General features: G+C 46.5%; 1 protein-coding gene across 1 annotated transcript in view; it reads right to left on the bottom strand.

The window, feature by feature from the left end:
- The window catches only part of FAM168B (family with sequence similarity 168 member B), a 20,470-nt gene extending 11,545 nt beyond the window's left edge, over positions 1–8,925 (bottom strand). The window contains exons 1-2 of the mRNA XM_085233454.1: positions 8,709–8,925; positions 2,197–2,277 (exon numbers count right to left, since the gene is read on the bottom strand). Of these exons, the coding sequence (XP_085089580.1) occupies positions 2,197–2,266 (70 nt within the window). The 5' untranslated portion in view covers positions 2,267–2,277; positions 8,709–8,925. The remainder of the gene's footprint in view (positions 1–2,196; positions 2,278–8,708) is intronic.
- Between the last annotated feature and the right edge of the window lie 345 nt (positions 8,926–9,270).

A 9,270-nucleotide genomic window follows, 5' to 3' on the forward strand; every position in this document is an offset into this window, starting at 1 on the left:
GCATGCAAGAATGTAAAGCCACCAGCTTGAAATACAGCAATTCAAGCAACATTTACACCAACTTTCCTTAAATTCCGTGTATTCAGTTATTCCAGTTTATGGCAATGCAAAGACCAGCAGATCTATCCATGTATATACAGACAGTAGTATCTATAACTTCCCATCTTTTATTCTATCGTTCCTGTGTTGTTTAAATGCTACTTACAGGTCTGTAATAGTCCATTTTCGTAAGCAGTACTTCAATTCACTTAGATAAGACTAAACGATGACTGAAAAGCAACGTGTGAACAGTTCTAAGTACAAGGGAAACCCTGGTAAATATAAATCTTGCTTAGAAAATGAAAGGAGATAAAAATATCAGTTAGTATCAGCACCCTGTTGCATCAAAAGAGGGGTGCTGGCAAGGCAAGGGAGGGGACAGTCCCCCTCTTCTCTGCCCTTACGAGGCCCCACCTGCAGCACTCCAGCACAAGAAAGGTGAGCTGCTGGAGCGGGTCCAGAAGAGGCCCACAAAGACGCTCAGAGGGCTGGAGCACCTCTCCTGTGCAGAAAGGTTTAAGAAGTTGGGCTTGTTCAGCCTGGAAAAGAGAAGGCTCCTGGGATATCATGGCCATCCAGCACTTACTGGGAGCTTATAAATGGGGGACAACAACTTTTAATAATGCCCAATAGTGATGGGGACCAGGGAGAATGGATTTTAACTAAAGGAAGAGAGATTTAGATTAGATGCTAGGAAGAAATCAATTATCTAGAGGGCAGTGAGGCCCTGGCACTGCTGCCCAGAGCTGTGCATGCTCCATCCCTGGAGGTGCTCAAGGACAGCTTGAATGGGACCCTGGGCAGCCTGAGCTGGCAGGGGGCAGTCAGCCCATGGCAAGGGGTTGGAAATAGATTATTATTAATGTGCTTTCCAATTGAAGCCATTCTGTGAGTCTGTGATGTACACTGTAATAATCTTTATCTCAATTTGAAGACAGACTTGACAAATCAATTATGAATATAGAGATAATCGTACTGCAATTGACATTAAGTAACTGCTGCTCACCTTATGATAAAATTATTCTAGTCCATATAGCCAATTAAGATGGAGAGTAAGACCATCCTGCAAGACTTACAGTTACACAGCATCAGCTTTACAATTCACAACCATTCCAGTCACTCAACAGACTTAAGCACTGCAATACAGGACTTTTTTGCCTTATCAATACTGTAGAAGAAATTCATAAAGCTACACTATCTTGAAGATAAAATAAAAGTACCTAAAATGGAATCAATAGACAGAAAGATAGAAGGGCCTATAGAGATCTAATCAAAAGCAAACTCACACATCATCGTTTAAAGAGGGAACACAAAAATGGAAAAGAGGAGCTCCAGTACTTGACTGAAGTTGCAACACAAATTTTACAACTGTACATCAGTAGGAAGACCAGTACAGAGATTATTAACATGAACTGTTGTGCTGAATGACTTCTAGCTCCCAACACAGATCGACCTGACTGTGAAGGGAACACATTTTGATGCATAAAGTCACAATACATAAAAGTGGAGTTGATCAACCACGCAGACTCTCCTAGAATGGAATAATTAACTTATACCACAAAGGTTTAAAAAAAAAAAAAATCTGCATCAAGAAGCTGTTTGAAATGCTTCACAGAGGAAATGGTTTCTTTTCAGTCTCCTTGGAAAGTTTTGTCTGTCCACATCTAATTATTGCTTTATTAAAGTTCTGAACTACAGAGAGATCAGAAACCAGAATCCTCACACTGAGAGTTAGGTAGGAGGGTGGAAAACAGCGAGAAACCTGAAAACAAGTGAGAAGCAAGGAAAACAAGAAATACATTTACTTCTCTGTTTTTAAAGTATTTTTTGGTCATTTTCTTGGTCCAAACTTCAGTGCTGCTTTCTCTTCTAATTCTTGTTAACAGTATCAGTCAACTAGAATAAAGAAAACTGGTTCCTCATCTTGCAGGAGATAATGATGTGAGCTCCCCAAATAAGTTACTTTGCAAGACATGTTAAGATTATAAAACAGTACAACTAACACAACTTTTGAAATTCCACTTTTTAAATTAAAAACAAAACAAGAAACCACAAACAAAAGATCACCATATACAGAACCCACTAATGAGCAATTACTCCTTGATTGCAGAGACTAGCAGACCAAAGTTTAATTGAAAACAAAAATAAGGGAGTTACCTGGATAACCAATTCCTTTGGCATTTGCATAGGGAACCCCAGAAGATCCAGGGCTATACACAGGATTCATGATTCCAGTAACTATCAGGAAAAAAAAAAAGAAACATAAATTTACTCAAGTACAGTGAAAGCTTGACATCTCAACAATTAAAAAATGTAAGCAGAACTGAAGAAAAGGAGTAAAAAGCAGCAATTCCACTGCTCACACCATCAGAAGACCACAGTTAGAAAGCAAGACGGAGTTATCACAGAATTATGTTTCAAAGCATCACTAACTCTCATTCAGATAGAGAATCTCCCACAAACGCAGTATTCTCTGTTCAGTTCATGCTTCCAAAACAGTTCCACCCCGAAGAGCTTCCCATGGCACACAGCTCCACAGCCCACTGCAGGAGCAGCAGGCTTCCCACAACCTGTTGCTTACCACCTACTGACGCTGGTTTCCTCCTTTTCTTCATCGAAGCATCCAGCCAAGGGATGCAAATACTCACAGTCTGTTACTATTGGTACAAGACCAGGATTCCAATCCTTTACCACCACTAAATGCAGCCGTTGTCAACAGCCCAAGTATTGTAGAAAGAAGTGGAAAGAGACCTATATTTGAAAGCTAGCTCCATTACTGCTGTGTTCTTCAGAGCATGAGATGAGCTGGCAACCGGGTCCACTCATTTCTGTTCTGTGTATATTCACACACCATAAAGGTACCTATAATTAGCATTGCTGTCAGGAATAAAACCAAGCACCGTTTTCAAGCAGGCCTCAAGCAGACCATCAAGGCAAGTAAAATGGCACTGCAGATGTGTAAGCCTTTCTAGTAAGTCTGTGTACATCTAGGAACACAAATCACATCAGAGCTCACCAAGTGTCTCCTGCAAGAGAACTGTTTGCAACTACTCTTCTAATATTTTAGAAAAAAAAAAATCCCCATATTTTAACCCAACTACCTTCAGCCTTCTGATTCTCTGCGTGTATTTCCAGCTGCTGTGAGTGCAGGTGTCAGTCTGTCACTACAAACAGGTTCTGATGGCACAAGAGGAGGCCTTGCTATGAAAGCAGATTTTCTCACTACTGCTGATACCTGGTATTTGAGTCACTTCCTCTTCTGCACCTCGAGATGCACAATCTTAAAGAATACTGTGTTGTTAAGCAGTTACACCACACTATTTTAATTACAGAATATGTTATGGCAGCAATCTGAGCTAAGTCTATCAAGATAGGTGCCCTGATAAACCTTTGGTAAGCAACCACATGAAGCACGAGCAGTTTGCTTTCTACAACAAGTAACACTAAGAACAGCTCTGCTGCAAGAGTCTCACTATTTTTGCTTTATTCAGGAACTGGTGAGTTTTAAGGTCGCTCCCAACCCAAATCATTATGTGATTCTATGGAAGGGGCTCTAATTTACTTGAGAATTTCCAGTCTTCCCTTATTAGTTCCCTCCATCTCATTCACATCTTTGCTTCTCTTCCACTGTTGAATTTGTCACGTTTTTGCCTCCAAGTTTATAAAACCTCTGAAAGGCTCAACTGTCAACTGAGGGAAGGATATACCCTTCTACTCAAAACAAACATACTCCACTCTCCCACAAACCCATATCCCTACAAATACCTCCCTGCAGTCCATGTGAAGGAAAAGAGGAGCCTTTGATCGCACCGTGGCTCTGAGTGACAAGAAGGAAGCAAGAAAGAAGCCTGGGAAAACAGCAACAGTGCTCTATAAATATTTGAGTAAAATAACAAACAAATAACCAACAGCCATTAACTCTATTAGCAGTCAATGACTGCGGGAGGACACAAGGACATACATTCTGGGGGATGGACAGGAAAGGTCAGGCAACTCAGACTTGATCTTTAAAAGTAGTGATTAAGAAAGGGCAGAAACTACGGCACTACAAAGCTGCTAACTGGCTTATTGGAAAAAAAATAAAGTCAATTTCCACTTCAAATGAAACCATGCCTTGAAACTCACAAGCACTCATCTCAGTCGCACAGTTAAAGCACACGCACACAAGCACAACTTCAGCTGTACAGGTATGTGATTTTTACCGCTGCTGCTTTTGCACTGAAATGCACAGAACTGCCCATATGCAAAAAGCACGCAAGTTTTTATACTGCAGACAAAACTTTGGATCCAGTTCTAATTTAAAATAATTATTTTCAGGCCTTCTCTGAAGGACCCAGCATTGTGTAAACATAATTATACACTATTATCCAGCGGTTGCAATCGTTCCACCCTTTGTTTAATTGTACTTGGAAGCGCATCTGTTACACTGGAATACAGAACCCTGCAGTCCACCTTTCCATAAGGCCTAAAGTCCACATCAAACACAAGGAAAAGCAGTCTGAGGAGAACCCAGAGATGCGTGTTTTTCAGCCTTTCTGTTGGCATCCCCTCCAAAGCATTCTCATGCTAATGTGTATGTATGTAAATGTGTCTACAGTGCATCACCTGTATAAAAATTGCACAGTCAACTGCATATAAATTACCCAGTCAACTAATTCCTTCAGCTGAAGTGAAGCTAATCATATTTATTAAAGATACTTTGATTAAAAGATTTTGCAAGCATGCTTGGCAAGGGCAAATGCTTCACCTTCCATTCTTTCCCAAAGCCAAACAATCCAACAGTTTTGACAAAGCCTGTTACATCTCATCCTGGGACAGACACGAGGTCAACCACCCACCCTCTTTTTAAAGCCACGCTCTGGGGAGCTGAGCACAAAGACCAACTGCCACCAGCGCTGAAGCTCCAGCACTCCACATGCAATGCTCTTTTCTTCCCGCAACAGGCAGAGCGAGCGCATTTCTAGGAATTTTTGCTTTTTGAAATTATTTTACAGAGAAGTATGAATGCAAAAAAGGAATAACAAAACGGGCTGTAGCAATTGCACAGATCAGTATGGTGGGAAAGGTGTTACACTACGGTGTGATGACAGGACCAGCACGATAAAGGAAGGGCAGAAGATTGCTCACCTGTATCAGAAGATTCCAGGTTTGCAGGGGAAAGCTTCACAAGGAGGGGTTTCCAGAAAGAGATTCTTTCCCCAGGGGCAATCACCTTCAATGAGGTCTAAGAGAGGTACAGCCAGGCTTTGCCAGCCCTTCCCATCTCACAGCTGCATTGCCTTCACCTGTGCTCACAGGACTGACCAGGTCCTTTCTCCAGGTGCTCAATCAGTGGGTCAGGACAGGACTCAGCATTTCCATACACAGGCCCATCAAACTCCATGAAACAAATAACACTCTCCTTTTTGACATACATGTTTTCTCACTGTTTATTTTCAAAGTTATACAGAAAAATTGTTGGAACAAGATCTGCTGGACACTCTCTGCTCCTTTTATTATAATTCTACCCCAGGAGTCAGGGAAAAATCTCTCTTGATTAAGTACCTTGCCTAAAGCACTCCACCATGTGCACACTACCATTTTCATTCTTGTAAGCTAAGCAGACTCTCATTAAAACACTACAGTACGTCACATCTGTCCATCCTTGAATACTTTCAGAATGCTCTTAGCATTCTAAAAGAGGAACTTGTAAACAATTCCTTAGTAGATGCTAAGTTAACTACCATCTTTGGAACGTTCCACATTTTCCCTGTTTGATTTCTAGTCAAAGCTTCGAAGAAGCAAAATTCCTGAAAGGAATCTCAGAACTGCAGGGGTTGGAAGGGACCTATGGAGATCATCTACAGTCCAACCCCTCCTGCTGAAGCAGGTTCCCTAGAGCAGGTTGCACAGGAAAGCATCCAAGTGGATTTAAATATCTCCAGAGGAAGAGACTGCAGCATCTCTCTGGGCAGCCTGTGCCAGGGCTCTGTCACTCTCGCCGTAAGGAATCTGTCTCTCGTATTCAGACGGACCTTGCTAAGTTCTAGTTTATGCCCCTTGTCCTGTCACCAGGCACCACTGGAAAGAGCCTGGCTCCATCTTCCCAAGCCTTGTCCTTTAGCTGTTTATACGCATAAGATCCCCCCTTAGCGCTCAGTGCTCCAGGCTGAACAGTCCCAGATCTCTCAGCCTTTCCCCATTAGGGAGATGCTCCAGGCCCCGACCATCTTTACAGCCCTGCACTGGACCCTCTCCAGCAATTCCCTGTGTGCCTCAACTGGAGAGCTCAGAACCAGCCCCAGTGCTGCAGACATGGTCTCCTCAGGGCAGAGCACACTGGGAGGATCACCTCCCTCACCCTGCTGGCATCCCCAGGTACCACTGGCCTTCCTGGCCACAAGGACACAAATCCAGTAGTTCTTACTCTAAAAAAGTTGTTTGCACTGCTACATAGCAAAGAAAATTATTCAGTTTCCAAGGGGCAGACTGTGATTACAGAATCAGCTGCATTAGTGACTGCCAAGACTTCAGCCACTTCAGAGGAGGGCCTGACATCAGCAGGAATTCAACACTTCAAGTCTTCCCACACAGCATTGGTATTTGCAGGTAGCACATGCTACACTTCCATTCAATCTAGATGTCAAAACAGCTAATTGAATTTTACTAAACAATATTGCCCCTTGATCCAAAAAGCGCAGGGACCCGTGGATGTCCGTGATGGATCAGTGCTTACAAAGAACTGCTATACCTCCTGCTTCCAGCACGCAATCCCGCTCTGGCATTCCAACTGGGAAGCGAGACCAGCGCAGTCCATTGGCAGGATTCTGGCTTCGCTGGAGTTTTCTGGGCAGAGGTAGCTGCTCTGTTTCCTGCCCACCAATGTAAGAGAGCTGAGACACATCACCAAACGCATACAACTGCACTGGTTCCAATGCAAGAGAGAGAGCAGGCCCAGACAGCTGCAGCACAGCCTGGAGTGGTGGAACCACAGCCTGGAGAAGGACAAGTAGCACATCTGCCCAAGTTCACACACAAAGCAAAAGACAAAGCTGGAAGCACCATTCACAAGCAAAATTTCCTTTGTTGCTCCAGTTACAAGACATCCCTTTCACAGAGGATAAGGAACACTGACAAACATCCCAGTTTCTGATTTGTGTGCTTGTGTATGCGCAGGCATTCATTTTGTTACCTTTTAAGACCAAACAAGAATAAAGCACTTAAGAATGCTATTGGTCTGAAATAATTAAAAACCCTTATCTGTAAGTCTATTCTACTAGTTATTTGGAGTTTCTTTTCATTTTTGAAGGCTGACTGACAGAACTGAAATAGGCATCCATTAACAACAATAGCACTTGTGCAAAGTGTGAGGAAGGACTGACACAGAGTGCCTACATGTTGAAACTGCAATATAATTAGTTCCGTTTATCATTCATACAAAGGAAACCTATGTGAAAAACTTAGCATTGAGATCCTGCTGGTGAACCAATTTCATTTCTACATTATGCTGTTCTGGTCTTCCAAAGCATTTCAGCAACACAGCAACATCACCAGTTAAAAAAAATAAAAAACCCACTACATCTGTAACTATAGAAAAACTTAAACAAATGGATTAGTACTTCTTGAAGCCTGCAACTCCTTGCTTATTGCTGTTGCACAAGAAGAGGACATCTGCTAACTCCCATCCTTGCATCTCCAGCATAACTTGGAGCTCACATATGCCAATGCTATTACTTGAAAGATGTGGAACTGCACAGCAAGTTTATCAATTCCTTAAGAGCTTCAGAAGCCCGTCTATTGCCAACATTGGGCAAGCTCACCAACAAGGAGACACATAGAAAACTTAAATCTGAAAGATTTAGAATTTCACTTCACGGAAAATCCCATTCATGACATCCTGGTTACATTTGCAGGCTCTGCTTCCCAACAAATCGCTGTCCCATGGCACACATTCCTTTTGGAAACGAGAAGGAACCGTCACAAGTTCCAAACAGAGAGGGGTTCGCTGATGGACGCTCAGCCTCTCCCACGGCCTGAGCTGAAAGGTGAGGTGTGAAATGAGCACCATGGAAGGCACAGCAGAGGTGTTGTGACACCAACGAGACACATTACAGTTCAACCACCTCGGGGCAGACACAAAGCCTGGTCCCGCTAAGCGGGACGCACAGCAGGACGAAGGGCCCAGGAATAGAGCCGTTCGCGCACTGACAGCCAGCAGCACTTCAGACAGAACTTCCGACACTTCTCAGAGCTGGAGTTTCACCCTTTGTTCAGGACGGTCCGGACGAGCGCAAAAAGCACAGCCCGCACCGCGGCCCGGCCACGGCTTCTTCCTCCCTCACCTCGCAGAGGCAGCGGGACAAACCCGCCGCGCACACCGCACACCGCCCGGCCGCACAAAGCAAACGCGTAGATGCGGCGGCGCAGCGCCCGGCCGCGGAGGGCCGCCCCGACACCTGCTCCGCGCTAAGCTTCGACGCGGCCCCGCCTGGCGGCCACCGCCCGCCCGCTGGGGGACGACGGCATCCCCTCCGTGCCGCAGGGCGCCGGGCCCGGGATGACGCGGACGCGGCCCGCAGTCGGAGCGCGGATGGCCGCGGGCCCCCCGAGGCGCCTTACATAAGGGCCGGAGCCGCTCCGGAAGCGGGTGCCGCTCGCGGCCGCAGCGGGCCTCGGCGCCGGGCACTCACCGGGCTGCGGCGCTTCGTGGTGGCGGTCTCGGCTGTCTCGCCGCGTGCGTAACGCGTAACGCGTAACGCGCGGTGCGTGCGTGAGGCGGCGGCAGAGGGGCGGGGCCGGGCGGGCGGTGCCGCCTGTGAGACGCGGTGGCCGCCAGGCAGCTCCAGCCGCTCCGCGTCCGGCCGCACCGAACAACTGCGCACCAACGCGGCGGCCTACGTCACTTCCGGGGGCAGGGAGGGGGGGCGCTTGCGGCCGGCGCGGGGGCCGGGCGCCCACGTCACGTGACCGGAAGGCCTCGGCTTCGCCCTCGGCACGTGACGCCGCTCGCCCGCCTCTCCGCCGCCATTTCCGCGGCCGGGCTCAGGGAGCGGCCGTCCGTGCGCGGCACGGCGTTCTGTGCGGGCGGCTCTTGTTGTGAGAGAGCGTGGCGGCCGGGCCCGCTCGGAGCGACAGTAGGCCTCGCGCGTTGTGGTACAGAGCTGTGCTGTCCTGTGGGAGGCTGGCTGAGGGGGCGCAGCGCTGCTGGCCGTGCTGACGTGACTGCAAATAAAGGCCGCTGTCAGGCTCCTT

The sequence above is a fragment of the Meleagris gallopavo genome, chromosome 11 (genome assembly GCF_905368555.1).
Source record: "Meleagris gallopavo chromosome 11, MGAL_WU_HG_1.1, whole genome shotgun sequence".
Taxonomy (NCBI): Eukaryota; Metazoa; Chordata; class Aves; order Galliformes; family Phasianidae; genus Meleagris; species Meleagris gallopavo.